The following is a 21,601-nucleotide window of genomic DNA, read 5'->3' as shown; positions in this document are numbered from 1 at the left end:
AACACATATAACAGAAACCTAAACAACACACACACAATAACACAATTAACACATATAACAATCTTCCAAACATAAATGCATTATTTCAAAATAATTAAATTCATTTTCATTGCAGACAAATAGATAATTGCAAAATACAATAATATAAAAACTCACCAGGTTGGTAGATACAAAAAAAAACACAGTAAAATTATTGAAACAAGTATGTCTTTAGACAGCCTAGAAACAAAGGAAAGCATGGTCAGGAATTTGCACTGAATTGTACTAGGTTTTTTGGAACTGACCAATACAAATATTGTTTATTTGATAATTCGCATTCTCACTGGACAAAACTAGTATGACATCACAGTACATGGCTCGACGAACACAGACGAAGACACTGAATCTCACAATCTCTTGCACGACGGTTACATTACATTCACCTCTGTGTTGGGCTCAGAACGGACTACTGATATGAAAGCGTCTCATTCATGTCATGATCATTCCAAGCGTTCATCATTGAGGTTACAGTATACTAAACAATCTCTTGCACGACGGTTACATTGCATGCACTGCTAAAAAGAAAACCATCTCATACCATGGTATCTTATATCAGTCTTAATTAATTATTATAAAATTGATATGTTTTTTATGTTAAAAAACCAACATACAAAAATACGTCGAAGCAATGCCTAACGTCACTCAATAAAAAATATGTACAATTGTTTACATTTGTGAAGTGCGTGGAATGATTCCATCTGTGTAAATGGGAAATAAAATAGTTCCAAAGAGTTGCATTACAACTCACAAGTTTTTGCACGATTTATCGTAAATTTAAAAGTCATATTTCTTAATTTAATGCATGCGATCTTAAATATCCACTCAAATATACATTGAATGCGTTTGTTCGGTTTTACCTATTTGGTAGACAAAATGACAGGCTGAGCCTTACGCAGAGTTGTATGTGAGAGCAAGGAACGACAACTCTGTGTGGAGATTGTGAATCTCACAAGAGATGTAAATGGACACATACAAGTCAAGGGACATAAGTATTGTACATGAAACATAAACACATACAGTTTGTCAACCAGTTCCGGATAATCAGCAGTTCCGATTAATTTGTATTTAATTCTCCATAATGCCCCAATTAAATCAAAATGATAAGTGTCAAAGGTATACATTAGGTGAAGGATTAAATTAACCAAGTTTTAGCAAAAAAGCTGTTGTATTATGCCAACAGGGGGGATAAATGCAGCAAAAAGTTAATCGGAACTGATTGAATGAATTATGTTTTGAAATGTTCATATGAATATAGAAGGCTTTATTATTTTCAAATGAACTTTTTGCTGACGACAACAAATGCCATGACACTGTTTTGAAATACTAATTCTGTAAGTTGAATGATTTTTTATAATTTTCCAAAGGATGAACTTTAATCGGTTATTTTTTACAAAATATGCATATGCCGTCTGGCTTAACCTGTAATCATACAAAATAAATTGTACCCTTTATTTTTATTGACACTGAATCTCGAAACAAATCATTGTAGTCAAAAGAATTAACGTTTTTTGCCGGGTGATTCTAAACTGGTTGGCTGACTGTAATTCTGTATAGAAACATTGACCTATTCTACACATGTTACCTTAAAACCGCACGATAAGCGGTTATCGGAGGATATTGAAAGAATAATCAACGGTTTGTGTTTAAAAAAAGTACAATTTGCTATACTTTCTACTAGATGCAAACACGTGTGATCAATATTTTTTAAGTATCTCATATAATCTTTTGCTTCGTTTTCACAGCTATCTAGTATCGGGTCGTTTCGCCCTAATACCTGTTTGCCGTAGGTCACACCAAGTAGTTTTGCCCTGAGTCGTTTCGCTACTACGTTATTGTGAGACCGGTGTGTACACAATGTCTCAGTTGGAAGATCGTTGCACTTCAGATTAAACCACGGCCGGCAACTTAACTTGTTTTTTTTTTTTGGATTATACAATAAATCTTTTTTACAGCTATTCATAATAACCTCTGATTTAAGAAGGGCAGCTGTCACTTCCCAGAAGTTGCGTTTAACATGTAACATATTTGTATAAACACCAATCAATTTGCTGACCATACAGAACATGTCTTAAATAATATTAATTTCGTGTTCTTTCGTATTTTTATGTTATTGCAGTTAACCTACACAAATATGGATGACCATAAATTATAAAATTCCTTTATTTATTGTATAATTATTTGATAAACTATAGTGAATAGACAATATATTACAAGTTCCAGTGGGCTCAGGAGTTCCTCAAGGGACAGTGCTAATACTGTTGTTATTTTGAGCCACATAAATGACCTACCAGAGAGAGTAAAGTCACAGATCCGATATTTTGCTGATGACTGTCCTATTTTCAGACCTGTAAACTCTTTTAAATATCATGAAATTCACAAAATAACCTAAATATGGGTTAATCGAGATGCACAAATAATCTGGTGATTAATTAGATTATAGTTACATGAGGCACTTATGCGAAATAAATCACCCTGATTGACATTTTAAAATGTACGTTTCACTGCATAACTTTATTAACATTATTCAATACTAATAAAAATGTGTCATTGAAAGATAAATTACTTGAACATTTTATTGTTTGTATACATGTTGTTCATTTCTAAAGATAAAACTATATCTTTAAAGTATAAAGTAATGAAAAATGTTTAAACTTACCTTTCCAGTAAGAAATAATTACCGCTGTCACCACATGAAATCGATTCATTTTAAAAATATTCTATTCAAATTTGAATAACATAGATTTTATCCATGTAAGTGCTGGTTTACGTGATGCCTACTAATGCAATGAATAATTGTTAACATAATTAAAATGAGCTTCAAAAATCTGCAAATATATTTAAATAAGCTAATTGAAATAATTATGGTTATGCGTTTGTGTTGATATGAAAATTAAAGTCTAGTGTAATAGAGTGGAGATGCAACCTCCATAGAAGGGGAAGTGTGTGACTGGCAGTTATGAAGCAAACTGGAGTTGGCTTTGTGAAAGATGTACGGGAACACAGTCACCCAGCAAACCCTAGCCTATTCACTTCTGCTCAGGAAATTTGATAAAACTGCAAACTTGATAGTATAAAAGTTGCTTATATGAGTTTCGCTATTAATAAGAGATTTTACTGGCAGCTGTTGAATATTTATTTGAGACTGCACCCTCATAGTCCGCTGTGTGTTGAAGAACTGTTGAAATATCATAATATATGCTGTGTATCTTCAGCAAAGTCTTTTTTTACATTAATGAATACAATCTTGAAAGAACATAAAATACATATTTCAGACGTGGTATGTTTTGTCTGAATATGTTGTTCACATTTTAACAAGTATGTGACACACCTGTATAACCAAAAGATTAAATAACGTAAAAATAGGCTGTGTAACTAAAGCAACCTTAATATTTTATTAAAGTTATTGATACAATGGTAAATAAACATGAAATTAATTCTATTTTAGACATGGTCCCCAAATTTGGTTCACATTTAAACAAGTATGTTTCACACCTGTGTAATCAAACAATGAATTACATAAAAATTGCTGTGTAATAACAGCAACTTCTATCTTTAATTATTTTTTTTATTACATATTGAATGGACATGATATAACTATTATTTCATTTTTGACATGGTCGGTTTGGTCCGCATTTTTGGTTTAAATTGTAATACACCTGTGTAATCAAACGATCCAATAAAGTAAACATATGCCGTGACATTACAGCAAGCTATATGTTTTATTAAATGTATTAATTCAATATTGAATGAACATAAAAGTATTATTAGTCCAGACATGGTACGTATCGTCCGCAATTTCGGTTCACATTTAAACAAGTACATATGTGTAATAAAACAAAGCAATAACTTAAAAATATGCCACGTGAAATATTGCTTATTTTATGATAATCAATGTCTAGACCCTTAAAGGGATGGTTTAAAACACAAGACCCAAAGAGGGATAGATTTTACACACGTTTATTTACTACAGCTATCAAAGCGCAACTTACTGAATGGAATACAAGCATATAACATACATCCAGCTTCTATTGGCTGAGGCGAGGCTTATCATGCATGCATCGCTGAACATTACACTACTCATCGCTGACCATTACACTTCTCATCGCTGACCATTACACCATGTTTTCAGCAACTTTAATATTTTATTAAACTTATAAATACAATATTGAATAAACATGATGTAAATATTATTGCAGACATGCTACTCATGGTCCCGAATTCATTGAAAATCGAAAACAACTTACTATTTAAACTGGCAGCGGTATCATAAAAACCATTCAAAGACCTAACATACCCCAGCCAAATGCACCTCATGACCTTTTGGGACACCCATGCTTTTAATTCTATTTTGGTATTTTTATTTTTAACGTGAAAGATAATTTATATACAATGTATCATAAATGTTTCCTTGTCAGCACCCTCATAGAACATTGGTCCAAACCAGGGCATTTCCAATCAGTTTAGGAATATGACACATATCCAGCTTACTGAGATTTTTAGTGTCAAATCATTTTGATTTGGGAATATACATAATTATTTGATTGACAGCATTTAAATAATTATTCATTAGACTTCAAAATGCTTTCAATTAAAAGCTGAACACTTACCGTAAGTAAGTGTATGGCGCGCCCCCATTATAGCGCGCCCCCATGTATAGCGCTCGCCCTTGTTTTTTAAATTCCAAAATAAAGAAAACAAGATCCAATAAAATTAGCTCTTTTTCCAAACATCTTAAAGTCATGAGAACATGACAGAATAACGGCTATAACATCAGCCAAACAAATCCTAGTAAGGTAACAAAAACCAACCACCCAAAGGGAGCTAGTGGTTGCTGCAAGAGCCCAAGAGAGGAATGTGACATACTACATTTGATCATATGCTCAAACTTAACTTAAATATAAAAATGTTGAATAGTTCTACTAGTAAAATTGTATTAATCATTATAAATTTATAGGTTGTTTAGAAAAGGATTATGTAGTAGGGAAAGCGTTCATGAAAAACATCTTTTTAAATCGTCCGGAAAATACTTGTATCTTGAAACTACTCGCTAACCAGAATGTTGCTAAGAAATGTTGTCCATTCTTTGGGTCTCATTTCAAACTGTTATATTGAAGTGACATTATTCAGACAATCATCTTTATTAAGTTTGTGTAAGAAAAATATTTTCTTGCAAACACTTAACATTGTTTATTGTCCGGAATATATGAAGTTTGTGTCCAATAAATGGTGTTCGAATTTAGATTGTGATGTTGTGCATTTCCAGGCAAAAACATTCCTCCCGATGATTAGTACAGCTATAGGAGGATTCACACCACAGCGGTATGTGTGGACGATATGTATCAGCCTTACAGCAGGGCTGAGGTTCCTGTTGGCTTACTGCTACTTCCACTGGCATCTACGGGTCAACATGGGTGCAAAGCATTTACTTTACAAAAACTTAGTGACTGTTGCAGTGTGTTTCCATATACTAGAAAATGTTGCTCTTATTGTGTTGACGGCCATATCTTCAACAGACAATGAAGGTTTGAAAACATATAAGGTTTAGTTTAAGTTATGTATATTTACATGATCTGTGTAACATTTTAATGATGTGATTTAAAGGAGCATAAACACATAACTAGTTTTCCGTTTTTTACAGCAATTTTACATGTTGTTGTTTTTTCTTGTAGATATCCACGAGAAATCCTTCATACCATTCATAGTCTGCTCCGAGATCTATATGATTATGTACGGTATTCTCATTCACTGGACACATAGGTCAAAAGTTGTTACGCCATCCAGTCAGATTTGTTAATCAATTTAATGATTGTCTTTTTGTTTGTTTTTTATCTGCCTCCCATTTGAGAACATTGTTATCTGCTACTGATTTAATTTATCTCAAGTTATTTTGCATCCTTTGTAGCTATATGTTTAGTATGCAAGTTAGGGCACTCAGTCTAATCGCGTGATAAGTAGATGTAACGCACTGTTCAAAATACAATTGCATGACAAACTGCAGAACTGCATATCATTGTTTTTATCTGATTTTTAAGCAAATAATATGGTCACAATCGTTTGCAGCGCTTTACTACATGTTAAACCTAAATAAGTGGTTTTTGTCTATGTACTTTGCTACATACTTGCTAGATGGAAATATACAATAATGCCAAGTTAATTTAGATAAATTATAAACTGCCACAAAGAAGATGCGGGATAATAGGCATGCCCTTTTCCATATGTCAGTCTCAGTCCCTATCCTTTAGTGTCTGACAAATATCCTCTATACCCTTCAACAGATTGTCATAAAGCCTGCTTCAGATGTTTTGCTTCAAATGATTAGGTCATGGAGGCTATATGGAGAAAGAATGAGTTAGTCACGCTGCAATGTCAGGTGTAAGTTAAGGTTAAGGTTTGAACCTCCTTTTGTGGTTCGCTTGGTTTACTCCTATACTCTTTGAAGGATGTCCAGAAAACTTGGTTTAAATATTAAGGTTATTAAAGCAATTTACAAAAGGCACTTGTCATTCATGGTGGTTCAAGGTCAAAGTTAAAGGTAAAAGCAATAGCATTATTTTGTGTCAGGTCCCTTACTCTTGTGCCTATTCGAGGATTTTCATGAAACTCTGCTTTGATGTTTAGGTTGAGAATATGATAAACATAAGGAATTAGTCGGTCTTGGTAGGTAAAGACTGTTTGAGTCCCCATTTTTTTCCACTCCATAAATAGTATTCCTTTTGAGGTATTTTCATGAAACACTGCTAAAATGTTTAGGTCATTGAGACAAAAGGAAATAGGCGCAAGTCAAGCTTGCTTAGGTCCAAGGTCATACTTCAAGGCCGAAAGATTGAGCATCTTTTTCCATGTCCTATTCTTATCTCCTGTTTGTATTTAAAGATAATTATAGAACTTGGAAACACTGATGAAGTGATAATCAAAAGACATGAATCAGTCATGCAGGTTCAAGGTCAATGTCTTGCTTGGACGTCCCAATTGTAAGATGTCTGTGCCATATATCATATAACCATTGATGTTTTTTTTTGTTCCTAAACCTGGGCTAAAATCTATTTGTTACTGATTCCGTTAGGTTTCTCCTATTCCAATTGAAAAGTTCATGTCATTCAGATATCCAAAAGACAAGAGTCGATCTGGCTTGCTTTATATGATGGCCACCACAACCAAAAAACCATTGCATATGTTATAGCTGTCTTTTGTGTTACATCTATCACAATCTTGTATTTCAGGATTTTCTATGGCTCAAGAGAAGGATGTTCATATGTCTATTTAACCTGTCCATATTCTTTACTGCGTTGTTTTTTTTCTTTAGACAAAACAGCTATTTTGAACCGTATAGTAAGTAAAGATTTGAAAGATTGTAAGTATCTCTTTTAGTATTTTGTTAAATTCATGAGATAGCATTTTATTTAGTTGTGCTGCAGATGTAAATTTGAACTGAAATATGATGTGTTTTAGCAGTAAAGGCCAGTTATAAAAACTATCATTGTGTTGTTCACAATTCTGAAAATAAATGTGTTGTTTGTTAAAAGTATGCTCACATGTTTATCTTTTTTTCTTAAATTGCCTGTAAAATAATTCTGAGAAACTCAGATTATTGCCTTTTTGAAGTTTATGACAAAATGCTTTAAATTAATAAATACAAGCATTGGAACTAAAGAGCTCCAGTATAAAACAAAAATGAAATTAAAGAAAGAAAAAAAAGTAAATCGCACCTTGGCTTGAAGCATTGACCTTAATTAATCCTTTACATGCTGAATTGATTTCAACTGTATTATTTCCCAGTGCTAATGCCTAAACCACTCGGCCATCTAATGCCAATACTGATAAGGGCATTTTGAAAACTCTATATAAGCAATCCACATAATGTCACAAAATATAACGAAAACAACAGAACTCTCCAAATTATTCAATGTTTTGTTTCCTTTTTTATGAGTTGTGTAAATTTCAAATATTTAATTATTTTGTTCAAGTACATGGAGATAACCTTTTGTTTTGTTGATTCACCCTTCATACACAGTCATGTTGATTTAATACTAAAGGCAATTGTTTTTGTTTGTTTCATTCAGAATTCATACAAAGCAATATTAACTTATTTAGATTATTTTCAATCTTCTTTAAAACTAATATTTGAAGATGAACTTAATTTAAAATCAGAAGTGTCTTAAAAGTTATCAAAAAGTAACCCTGTCTATTCAATTTCAACCTCATGTGTTCTAGCAACTAATCTGTATTATTCTCTTGTGACTTCCAGTGTATTCCTGGTTTGCACTCTGCGAGTACCTGACCGTATTTTCCAACATCGCCTTCCACAGCATTGCGTGCGTGGATTTCAGCATGTACAGCTTCACTATTGTGCACACTTAGGACATCGTCTGTGGGAAATTCACTGTTAAGGCATACGCTTGTATGGACAGATGTCTTTTCTTTTTGGTATTCTTAGTTTCATGTTAGTGTTTGGTGGAATTTAAATTAGGGGTGTAACGATATGCTTGTATATTACCATATCAGAACATATTCATTTGTTTTCAACGTCATTTTCGATAGCAACATTTTTTCTAATCAATGATTAATTGTGTTTGTGTGTATGAGTAAAAATCTAATTTAGCAAGTGGCTTTTAAATGATGTTCACGTCCATTCTATGTGTAGGCTATATACTAATATTTAACATGTTTAATTAATTGATATGCTGAACAATGAGCAGATGTTTAATAAAAACTAGCGTATTTTTTTTTTAGATTTATATATATATTTAAAATCACAATTAATTCAAATCTTAAATGAAAAAATACGCTAGTTTTTATTAAACATCTGCTAATTGTTCATCATATCAATTAATTAATTATGTATATATATATATATATATATATATATATATATATATATATATATATATATATATATATATTTATATAACTGTTCATATTATATATCATAATATATTTCAAAATACTGTGGTATAGTGATATATGAATCAGTGGTATTGCTACACCCCTAATTGAATACTTCTCTTTGATGGAATAATGTTTTTTAATTGTAATAATCTTTTTAAATACTTTAATTGGTATTAGGTATTGTTTTAAAATTATGTTTGTTGTGATAAATTCATTTTTGCTCACCTTAGACCAACATGCTCATGGTGAGCTTGTGTGATAGTCTTTTGTCTGTCTTCCATTGTCCGTCATCGTCATTTGGGTGTGAACACTCTAGAGCCTAATTTATTGACCAATCTTCATGATTTCTCAGCCGAGTTCCAAACTGGATCTTGTAGTGTAAAAAACTAGGTTTCTTGTTAAATTTAAATGCAATGCTTGGGAACAATCTAGAGGCCACATACTTGTGATAGATGTATTATTAAGAATATGACATGAAGTTTATAATGATTTTTTCCCATTGGCACCCACGGCTGTAGCACATTCCTAAAAATATTACTACATATCATATTATTTGTTTCTTTTTGTGCATTTATTGATTAAGTAAGTAAACCTAAACCTGGTTGGTTTTTGTTGTAAATAACAAAAACTGTTTATGGAAAACAATTGTTTGCAGAACCTGACAAAAAGAGACATACAGGATTCTTTGTTTTTGCTAAATTAATTTTAGTTTTTGTTAGGTCTTTCAGGTACCTGTGGGCATAACAGGATGTTCAAGTTCTATTCTCCAACTACCTCGGACTCAAATATGACAGTTTTCAGTTTCTTGCATTATTGTGTACACTAAGTAAGGGTTTGCCATCTTTTCTCGGAAAGTTGTAAACTGATTTGACTGAAATACTGTTGAAAATAACTAGACTCCAACAGAAAAATATTGTAAAGGTTGAACAACATAAATGTCAGAACATGTTATTTCATTTCCCTGTATTCATATTCATTCAACAACAAAATTCTCGATTTTTTTCTGCGGATCTAAGTTCACTATTACAATACAAGATTTGTTTTTATGCCCCCGGATCAATAGATCGGGGGTATATTGTTTTTGTCCTGTCTGTATGTCATTCTGTAATTCTGTTATTGTGTCCCAAAACTTTAACCAATATTGAACATAGCAACTTGATATTTACCATGCATGTGTATCTCATGGAGCAGCTCATTTTGAGTGGTGAAAAATTAAGGTCAAGGTCATCCTTTAAGGTCAAGGGTCAAATATTATTGTTGTTTTCTTTCCTTAAACTTTAACCTTTGTTAAAGTTTTATCATTACTTTTTAATATTGAGCACAGCAACTTCATATTTGGCATGCATGTGTATCTCGTGGAGCTGCACATTATGAGTGGTTAAATGTCGAGTTAAAGGTCATCCTTCAAGGTCAAAGGTCAAAAATAAAAATAAATCATTTCTCCATTCAATCTCTTACTTACTTCTCGTGGAGCAAATTTTTAATGGTGAAAGGTCAAGGTCATCCTTCAAGGTCAAAGGTCAAATATATGGCTTCAAAGCGGCGCAATAGAGGGCGTTGTGTTTCTGACAAACGCATCTCTTGTTCAAGAAGGTAACTACGCAATCGAATACACGTTGTCTATTGATCCATTTAAAGAATTTCATTATTTATTTATTGCTTCCTAACTAGTCATAGATATTGTTCATTATTCAAATTAACTAGGTTTTTGTTTGTTATTAAATACATGTTTTTGTCACTATAAATTAGCATATTATCCATTTTCATGGAAGCTAGTTAAGAGACAGAGTGTACCGAAGTAAATTTAAATAATTTATCAGACCAGTACTAAAACATTAGTTGTTTAGAACTGAATAGCATGTTATGTATCTCACTGGTGACTGAACCTTCGTGAAAATTGCAGTTGTCTTTGAAAACACATGATGTTGTGATTCTGTAAACGGGCGTATTAAATCTATTTTCAGTTCAGTTTTTGTTTTATTTTCTTATTATTGATGATGGCAACATACTAAGACATTATTTCACTGTTTTCTACCGCGACGAAACAAAAACATTGAATATATTTGTGCAAAACTATGACACCCTTGAAAACTTGTTCACAATGAAATAGTATGTATCAATATGTATGTTAGTATTTGCATTTGGGGTAGGTTTAACTTGAAACAGATTATGTGAGTGGATTATCTTTTGATTTTTCCTTTTCCTTTGATAGTTCCTTTATTTCTCATGTTAGCGATCATGGGCTTTGACCTTCTTATTATCCCAGCTTGACTTTTATTCGATTAAATTGCATTTGGATTCAAGAAAACCACGAGTGGCTGTTCTCTACTGAATTCAACATTTGTACTGAATGAAAATTAATCAATGTGTAGTCATATTCATTTTACAAATCAACTAATTTTTACTAAATATTCGAGGTATTATATCTAGACTAACATTATCTCCATTACTCACGATGTAAATTAAAACATAATATTGATAGAAACTTGTTCACCAATTGTTTGTTTGTTTTTTAATTGATGTAAACAATTTTATTTATACGTTTGAAAACTATCTGTTCAGAGATTTTCTTATTTCACTGCCGATTACTTTCATGAAAATGGTATGTCATTACATGATTATATTGATATTCCATTTAGATATTGAACTATTTATCTTATTATTAGTAAATCTTATTAAAATAGTGTGTGTGTGCCATAGTAAAGAATTTAAATGTTGTTATTTAATTTTTGTATAATTGTGACTGTGTTCAGTTTATTGTTTGTTTGCTTTATTAGTATAGACATCTATATAGCTTTATTTTTTATTAATTCTGATTTTTCTATTTGGTGTTTTGTGGTCAAACACGACATATTTATGATGTATTCACCTGTAATGTGCAATGAATATTTCAAATATTATTTACACACAATTTACACATATTCTCAGGTTTCCGATCCTATGTAATTTCTACAAATCGTCAAAATGTGTTTATCATAAAACGTCAATGTTTCTGGGTTGTATGTTTAAGTGATTCATAATATACATGAATATGCATGAAAAATCATACAGTTGTGGATTAAATTGTTGGAAAGGAAATGTGTGTTACTTTATTCTAAGGCAGAATGCACAAACCTGAATACCACTGTCCTGGTCACAACCTCTTACAGAAATCAGTGCGTACAAATATATGTGTACAAGTATCGAATGATTTCGATCTTTATCCGTTCGAATCTAGCATTTAAATGCGCTGCTAATTAAAAATATGATATTTTTCCTTGTATGAGTAATAATTTTATCATGTCGAACAAATTAATTTCCCAGTGAAATGTTTGTAAATCGCTATAATAATAGTATTAAACTCCCGGAACCGGAGAAAAATGCTTGATCTAATACTGTTATAAGAGATCACCAAGTATTAACATGAAACGATCGAAACTGGACCTATGAACGGCCAATGCAAAGCATCGGGGGTATTTAACCGGTTAGAGAGCTAGCTGAACCTCACATCCCAAAATAACATAACATATCTTTATTTTGGCATAAAATAGCACAATGCATACTTATAGCCAACAAAGGAATTATAGCGTGAAAAGTGAAAGGAACATGAAATATTATAAACATTAATCTGAGAGGGATTAACATAGATATAAGTGCCGTGCAAAAAGAATTTGCATAATACATAATATATTTATTTACAACAATAACAACAACATTTATTTGCATTTAGGTGATTTCTAACTTCAAGCATTTTAACAGTATATAATCTTGTGTGAAATAATATTCGTACACAACTTTATATATTGGTCCAAAAATAGGCTTAAACGTTCTTTTTAAGGTAAGAATTTAAATGAAGAAAAATTCAGATAAATTAAAGCAATATTTATGGAGACAAGATGTTGGAGTATAGATATAAAATGAGTTACAAATAGTTCATTACATATATCTATAAGAGCTAAAAAATTTGCGTTAAATGCAATATGATCTTAAGAAAAATATGTATACGTTACACATATCAATGACGGCTTTATTATAAATAAATACATTATAATATAGCGTGCTTTCAACTATTTTCTTATACATGACAATAATGTGCTATTGACTTAGTAAAAGTAAAAAGTAAAAAGTAAAGTAAAAAGTGTTCGTGATCTTGTTGCATACTATATGTACTTCGGTAAATTGTTTATTACTTAAGTGGATTTTGACGACATAAGGGACCGGAACTTGTTTATTGATGGCCAGTGACAGTTAAATGGTTTCAAATATTGCTTTCTGATTGTGTTATAAGCTGGACATGCAAGTAAGAAGTGGTATTCGCTTTCGATTACTTTCATATTACAATATGAGCACAATCTATTTTCTTTTTGGATATTGTCATGTCGTCCTTTCTCAATCGCAAGATTGTGTGCGGATATTCTAAACTGGTTTAGGGCAATTCTAAATTGTGTTACGTTTATGCGATTAAAATATGCCTCAAATTCAAAATCGTCCTTATAGGTGCTATAGGAGGCTAGTCGATTCGAATTATTGTTTGAGTTACTCGACTGTTTAAAGATATCATATATTCGATCTGATATAATTTTTAGGTCGTAATCATTTGGTAACACTTCGTTATGATTCCACCAGATATGTGCTTATCCAATATTTTCTAATAAAGATTGTATTTCAAAGGCCCAGTTTTTATTTCCGTATCTGATATTTTTATCAGCGTCCTCTTTCTACATATGATAAATATTCCTTGTTAATAATTTGTTATTCGGGTTTATTGTTTTTATCCAGTATTTAATTACTATTAGTTTTTGTTTTATAATCATAGGATACATTCCTTATTCTCCATATAGAGCATCTGAATTTGTTGATTTTCTGACTGTAAGGATTTTCCTGAGAAATTTTCGGTGTACTAGTTCTTTATCGTTACTTTCTTTTAAACCCCATATTTCCGCTGAATATGTTAATTTTGTACCTACTAAACTATCAAATAAGTTACATTTTCCTTAGTGCTTAGTCCTAACTGATTAAAAACGATAAATAGATTATGGAGCGCTGACTGCTGTGAGTGTTTTGCAATATTTTTCTGTGTTCTATTCCAAATGCCGTTTTTTAAGAGCTGCACACCGAGATATTTGAATGAAGTGACAGTTTCTAGTGTAACATTGTTAAATACAAAATCATAATTCGTATGCCTTCCATTTTCGAAAATCATGATCTTAGTTTATTTAGTATTGACAGATAGGCGCCATTGTTGGCAGTAATTTTCGAGGTCTTTAAGCAAGGACGAGAGCGCTTGCGGAGTGTGTGCGAACAAAACGACATCGTCGGCAAAAAGTAATAGGAATAGCTTTTGATTTTCTAACGTGAATAGTCCGTCTATGTTTTCATGAATGTTAGTGAGAATATCGTTTACGAAGAAGAGAAAGAGCAACGTTGAGCTTTGATCACCTTGTTTTGCAAATCAAACGCGCGTCATAAATGATCTCGGTCAAATAAACCTATGCATACAGGAAAAAATGACTGCCAATACTTGAAAACGCAAGTCAAAACATACTGGTAATACTTTTGACTTAATGTATGCATTCTGTTCTGAAACTATCAAAAAATATCGGCGAACAATGACTTTAAATAATATAACTACAGTCTGCATGCATGTGATTACTTAAAAACGATTTGAACAAAATACATTCCACCGGTGCAGTTTTCCTAACGACACTTATGTTGTTATTTAAGCGAGTTCCTTATTTAACTAATTGTCGACAGACAAAAGATAAATATTGTTATGAAATGTACCTTGCATACTTTTATCTTGATATTAATGTAAATTTTAAGAAACCGCTATTGATAACATTCGATGCATCCGATACAGAGGCGGCAGCAGCTTAGTGACTAGGTTGCCTACCTTAAATCGCAGACAATGAGGAACAATCTGATTTTACGGGAAGCGGACAACGATAACGAGCGATGCCTGGTACTGTAATGCGCATGGGTGGTTAGAAGATTAGGGTTAGGGATCGGGTTTGGGTTAGTGTTAGCCTTAACCCTAACCTTAACCCTAACCCGACCCCTAACCCTAACCATAACCCAGGGTTATCTCCCCTATACCAGGCCTTGCTCGTTGTCGTTGTCCGCTTCCCGATCGCAGTCGCGACATTAATAATAAGGATTAATGTGTTCTGTTGTTGAATTGGATTTCGCGAACTGGAACTGGAACAGTATTTCGAACGAGAAACTGTAGATTTGTTGTTCAAGTAAATGCCGCTTACTTAATATTTGATTAACGTCACGGTAAATAAACGAAATAAAAATGTGACAAATGAAACATACTTACTCAATGTGAACGAGTTAAACCAAAGATCTATATGACAGGCTGAAATTATCGTGCTGTAAACATTTAATCCGAACTTGTGTGTACATTTACATTTATCATATCATTCCATTGTTTAGCGATTTGGTTGTGAAGATATCAGAATGCATCAAACATGGTAAACCGCAAATATTGATTTTGAGGGAATAATCATGAAGATTACTAGTTAAACATTTAGTATCACGAAGATTTGATTAACTTTAGCTGTTCTTGAGACGAACTACAACCGGAATTCGTTGGGAAGCCATGTATGAATGTTACTCGACTGCTCGGAGACAATTCTTATTGCAGATTATAGCTGCTGCTCACTGACAAGATGCATTTATTACGCATCCGCCGGTTAAGACGCTCGTCGCTCACAAGCGTCAAGTCATTTGCGATACGAAATCTCTACGAACAATGCACGAAAAGGGTCGCTCCCGCTCGTCCCTTCGTCGTTGGAGGCTTTCCCTGCGAACAGGCGCGAGTCATGTCAGGACATTCCGTGTAATGCTTCCAAGTCGCCGTGGTATAATCGATACACTCGATGGAGTAAGAGCGCCGTCAGCCTGCCATTTGGTCGGAGGCTGGATAATAAATCCATTTGGATATGCACAGGTGTGATCATGCTTTCGCTCATTTGTGTAGTCGTAAACTCCCTTTACCAGATGCTGCGGCGATTTAACTGCGATGTTTCTAGGAAATAAATAAACTTGTGTTCTCGTTTTTCTTTTTCTTTCTGTCAACGAGTTACATTGATCAACATCAACGGTTCATGTTATCAATTGTATATTATATTGATAAGTTAAAAGTAGAGGCGTAATGCGAAAATGGGTCGTATGCCCTATTGGGCCAATCTGAATAGGGGCTATCCTGTCTGCTCATTAAACATTGAAACCTTAAGTGATTTTATAGTTTATAAACTTTGAGTTTGAAAATGGTTCTGGTTCGTCTGAAAACATGGTTGCCAGAATGTGACTATTGATAAACCTTCTGAACACTCTAGAAGAGACTTTTTGCTTCCTAGCTAGTTAAGATTTAGCTTTAGTACAATACTTGTATGCAATTGGTACATCGGTTGTCAATAAAATTGCGCAAATTATCATAGTTTTGTGAATCAAACTTAAAACAATGGTTGAATGTATAACAATTACTATTGAGGTTTAATAATCCATTGTTGTTGAAATTAGACGCTAACATAAAGTGAAAGAGATATTAAAGAGATCATTTAACTTGTTTATGAAAACTTTTATAGATTTGTATGTGATTACACTATTTTATTTAGCCTATATAGCGACAATGATGAATTTACCAAAATTGATCGTTTTTCAATATTTGAGGCTGTCTTATTTTTGCAAGCTATTTTCCTTAGCACGACACACATTTATTTCATACGACTTATATATCAGTCACCATCGCCAATAAAAAAACAATACTTTTCATTATCTTTCTTTTATATTCTACAGCAACGAGGATAATATAATGTTTACTGTTATGTAATGTATGATCGTTGTTCAAGAAATCAACATGTTGTAAACCTAGGATCATGTCCCTTTAAACCTGCTTCGCGACAGATGGTGAGACGAATATAAACAAAGCAAAAGATAATTGCAATCTCAAAACTGCGATACTTATCAAATGTTCCAAAATAAAGGAGTAATGTTCAGATATAAATTCAACCTATAATTAAGATGTTCACGTGCTTAAATGCTAATTACTGATTTTGTTGTTTCTCTAAACGTATAATATTTTATGTCTGAACGTAGCTGCGTCTAGATAGATAGATATTTTATATGGTCTAAAACACAAGAAATAGTTTACAAACTGACAACGTGAATTATAGTAACAACATTTCATTTAAACAAAGGTATATAAAAAATACATTACAGCAATGGTTATTTAATAAACATACAATTTATTGGCAGACATTCTCAATCTACAATAATAATATGTTAGGCTTCTATAGGGACTTCATTTAAATATGTTTCATATCCTAAGGTAGTTTTGAACTGCTATACATATCGAGCACAGAGCTACGTTCAATGGAACGAGGCCATTCTTGTTTAAAGTTATCTATTATCCTATTTTTTAAAGGCACGAACACATGAATTTACATCCAAATACTGTGCATTATCAAATAAAAAAAAGTAAGTCCGTATTCTCATATTTCTTACATTGTGTACCCAATGTCGGTTACCATCTTCACAATCGGCTACAACCTGGGAATAGATACGCTTCAAGATAATATTATCAGTCGAAATAATCTTGAGCCAATAATTTAAAATGCGAACGTAGCGATTTATAAACAGATGGTATCTTCCTAGTTCTCCATAGACTGCGGCAATGCATGTATTTGTGGGGACATTTAGTAAACGCTTACAGAACTTTAAGTGGATCCTGTCAATGTCTTTACTTTTTGTGTAGCCCCATATCTCTGACCCATAACTTAAAAAAGAGCCAACAAATGCGTCAAATAATTGACATAGAACTTTTGGTTTTAGGTCATAAATTTACATTTGTGTAGTAAAAAGGTTCATCACTTTAAGGGCCTTTCCGGCCAGATGCTCTTGATTTAGATTCAAGTTTCCTATATATTTAAATACCGGCCCAAGGTAATTGACGTTATCTACAGCTTCTATTGGTATGTCGTTACATGTCCATTTTTCGAAGCGCAATAGTACCCCTCTCTTACGAAAAACCATAATCTTTGTTTTGTCTGTGTTTACTTGTAGCCCCAAAGTTTTGCTATACTCGTATTTATTATCAAATTGAGTCTGAATTTCACTTGGTGATTTACCAACAATATAGCCATGTCATCGGCAAAAAGTAGAAGTATAAGCACAATAGCATCGATGTCATTTTGTAGAAACAACTCTAGGTCCTCCACAAATATAGAAAATAACAGAGGTGACATTAACTCCCCTTGACGAAGCCCTACTGCATATGAAAAGAACTCAGAATATGAGGAACAATGTTTTACGCACGATTTTACTTTACTATACATATCGCGTTTAATTCTAAGAATTTTACCGGAAATTCATGATGTGTACAATTTAAGCCACAGGCCGTTTCTATATATAGAATCGAAGCATTTCATCATATCGACGAAAATAACATACAAGCGATTGTTTTCATACAAATAATGCTGAATTAAAGACATGAGAATAAACGCCGCATCAATAGTAGATCGCCCTTTCCGAAATCCGATGTGTGCGTCCGATATAATATTATTGTCATTACAGACTTTCTCGATACGGTCATTTAATATTGAAATTATTTTGGAAAAACAACTTACTAGAGTAATGCCTCGATACTTATAGACGTCATTTATAAACCCTTTTTTATGAATAGGTATAATTATTACTTCTGTCAACGCATCTGGAAAAGTACCTCAATTAAGAATTGCGTTAAACATGTCACACATATGAGCCGATAAAATATCAATACTTTCCAGACAATATTGGTTTATAAAAGCGTCTTTGCCACATGATTTACTGCGTTTCAAAAAATTTGCGGCATTCACAATATCGTCAATGCTGATCTCTCTATCAAGTTCTGGATATACATCATTAGGCAAATTAAAATCATTATAAACATTAAAAGCTTAATATTCCCAATTGCTACTGTTGAACATGTCAGTACTCATATTTTCGAAATATTTGTGGAAATCATCCAAAGAAATAGCTCTAGCCTTTGTACATGATTGTGATTTAAAATGTTTCCAAAAAAACTGCTCAAGTTCACGCATTTTATTTGTGTAGTATATACGCTTTTTTGGTAACAATATTTTTATACTACTCTTTTAGTTTACAAAAATTAATTCTACAAGCATCCGTCCTATGTATGTTAAATAATTTCAGGGCTTCTAAATAGCAAAACACGTGCTTCTTTTCATTTTTAAAATAGCCGGTTTTACAAAATAGTGGATCGGCTACACTTCGTATAGTAATAGTAAAATCATTAATCATATTATTAACAGATTCTGTGCTTTCGCAGTTAACATTATTTACTATGGAATTAAACTTTGTCGTGTTACCAATAATACCTGACCGATATTGATCTCTAATATTGTCATTCCATTTACATTTATTTTCTTTATGACTAGTGTTTACAAGCCTATTATGACAGCAGCTTAATATAAAGAGTACTGGGGCATGATCGCTCCATCCATTAAAATATCCAACAAAAAGCATGAAACCTGTGAACAATTACTATCAGCGGTCAGCAAATAGTCGATAACTGAGTAGTCCAACTTGTTGAGGCTCTCAAATATTATGCTACTTAATTTTTATATTGGTAATATTTGGAGCGTACAATGGCTGAAGTATTCAAACAATGTTGGACATTTTTTCCTTCTTTGTCTATATTGTTGTGCAAGGATTTTGTGCGCAACATTCAAGCCCCGATATTGGACACTTAATATCAACGGATTGCAATAATATTTACACACCTGTGTAGATAATTCATTTCTCGATAATGTTCCGTAAAAATTATGTAATGACACTTTGAATTTTGCACGCCTGAGCAATTTAAATCCAACCACTATTCAAATTGTCAATATCTCTCGATTCGCTCGCTGTGTATATATAAATTGATAACACGGCCTCGATGTAATATAAATAGTATAAAATCATACATATTATTAATAATAAACGTTATAAAACAATAACGGGAATGTGAAAAGTATGTGAGAAATGAGTGTACACCAGTTCTGTGGAATATAATGCCTAAAAAGCGAAAAAACAGTTCACCTGGGACAGTTCAAGTACAAACACAGAAGAGAAAGAGTACAAGTTCAAATGGTAATATGGCGGACAATCGGAATTGTGCAAGTATCTCATGAGCAGCGACATCTACACCTACGAACGCTACTCAGTCGCAACAGTTAAATGGTTCATTTTTTCAGGCAGGTCAATGTTTCAATACAATGTCACCGCAGCCATGTAACTTAAACAGTAATTTCAATAATAGTCAGTTCATGGCGTCACCGGGGTATGGACAATTAAATATGCAGACAACCCCCAACCCAATGTACTCACAACAAAATACAGAGTTAACCGCGCTGTTAAATATGCTTTTGAACAGGATGGACAATATAGATAGAAAACTTGGAAAGTTAGAAACAATCCAATCAACAATGGATACTCTTACGGCGAAATGCGAGTGCATGGACAAAAAAGTCTCACAAATTGAGAGTAAAATCCTAGAAATTGAACAAAGCCGACAATTTGACAGCAATATGTTTGATAATTTAAATAAAAAACAGAAGGAAATTGAATTGTTAGCTGGTCGTTTGAAAGAACATGAACACCTCATGCAGCACGAAGTCATTGATCTCAAATGCCGAAGCATGCGGGACAATTTACTGTTCTACAAAATCCCCGAGGAAAAAGATGAGCAGTGCGAGAAGAAAATCCTGGACTTTATTGAGTCAAAACTTTAAATCGAAAATGCATCCAGGGACATTAAATTACACCGTGCTCATGGAATAGGGCGATACAATAGCACGAAAATAAGACCTATTGTCGCAAAATGTGCATACTATCCGGATAGAGAAAGAGTTAGGAGGCGTCCAAGGAACTCAAAGGGACCCCGTATGGAATATCAGAACAATACCCCAGGGAGGTAATGGTGACGAGACAAAAGCTTATTCCTGTCATGAAAAAGGCTATTGAGGAGAATAAAGAGGCTTTCCTAAGAGGGGACAAACTTTTCATCGATGGCCGTGAGTTCAAGCCGAATGCCTAGGAGGAACAAGGGAGTGTTGTGATCAAAGGGACATAGAGGATGAATTCCACTTTATATGTAAATGTCCATGTTTCCAGCAATTAAGACTAAAATAAATAAAAATTGTATACTATGTGAATCCATCAGTTTTTAAGTTCCATACTTTATTGAACTCAACTTGTAAAATTGAAATTATAAATTTGTGTAAATAATATATATGAAGGAAGCTCTAGCCGTAAGATATTCTATCACAAATAATATTGCCAGCGAAAACTAAAGTAGTTCCTTACTGCTAGTAAAACGATATATATTTAACTACGGTAATGTAAAGTCGTTCTTCTTTGTTAAATATACTTTGTCTCAAATTGTTATATTACATTTTGTATATTGTTATAACTCATACGTTGTAATATATAGGCACGTGACAATATTTTGTATTATATTTTGTGTATTTAGACGATGTACATTATATAAGTCTTAATATACTGTCTGTTGTGTTCTGTTCTGTTCTGTAAAATGTGTAACCTGGAACGTTGAAGGGCTCACCGCGGACAAGTTTTCATCGCCGGAATTCGTGAATTTGCTTTCACAGTATGACATTATTTGTTTAACAGAAACATGGACCAATTCAAA

General features: G+C 32.8%; 1 protein-coding gene across 1 annotated transcript; it reads left to right on the top strand.

The window, feature by feature from the left end:
* Nucleotides 1–3,026: 3,026 nt before the first annotated feature.
* Nucleotides 3,027–8,397, top strand: LOC127852711 (post-GPI attachment to proteins factor 2-like). Its single transcript, XM_052386663.1, has 4 exons — nt 3,027–3,107; nt 5,303–5,450; nt 5,709–5,771; nt 8,285–8,397. Exons 1-4 carry the CDS (start codon nt 3,027–3,029, stop codon nt 8,395–8,397), a joined length of 405 nt encoding a protein of 134 aa, XP_052242623.1.
* Nucleotides 8,398–21,601: the final 13,204 nt, after the last annotated feature.

This window comes from Dreissena polymorpha, chromosome 12 (genome assembly GCF_020536995.1).
Source record: "Dreissena polymorpha isolate Duluth1 chromosome 12, UMN_Dpol_1.0, whole genome shotgun sequence".
NCBI classification, from domain to species: domain Eukaryota; kingdom Metazoa; phylum Mollusca; class Bivalvia; order Myida; family Dreissenidae; genus Dreissena; species Dreissena polymorpha.
Note: the sequence above shows the minus strand (reverse complement) of the source record. Positions and strands in the feature narration are given on the sequence as shown.

What these genes read in the sequence shown, in the direction of transcription:
- LOC127852711 (XM_052386663.1), top strand. Translation starts at nt 3,027, where the DNA reads ATGTACGGGAACACAGTCACCCAGCAAACCCTAGCCTATTCACTTCTG. An exon ending in GCATCTACGGGTCAACATGG is followed by an intron (nt 5,451 to 5,708) that starts GTGCAAAGCATT and finishes TTTTTCTTGTAG; the next exon opens with ATATCCACGAGAAATCCTTC. An exon ending in GATCTATATGATTATGTACG is followed by an intron (nt 5,772 to 8,284) that starts GTATTCTCATTC and finishes TGTGACTTCCAG; the next exon opens with TGTATTCCTGGTTTGCACTC.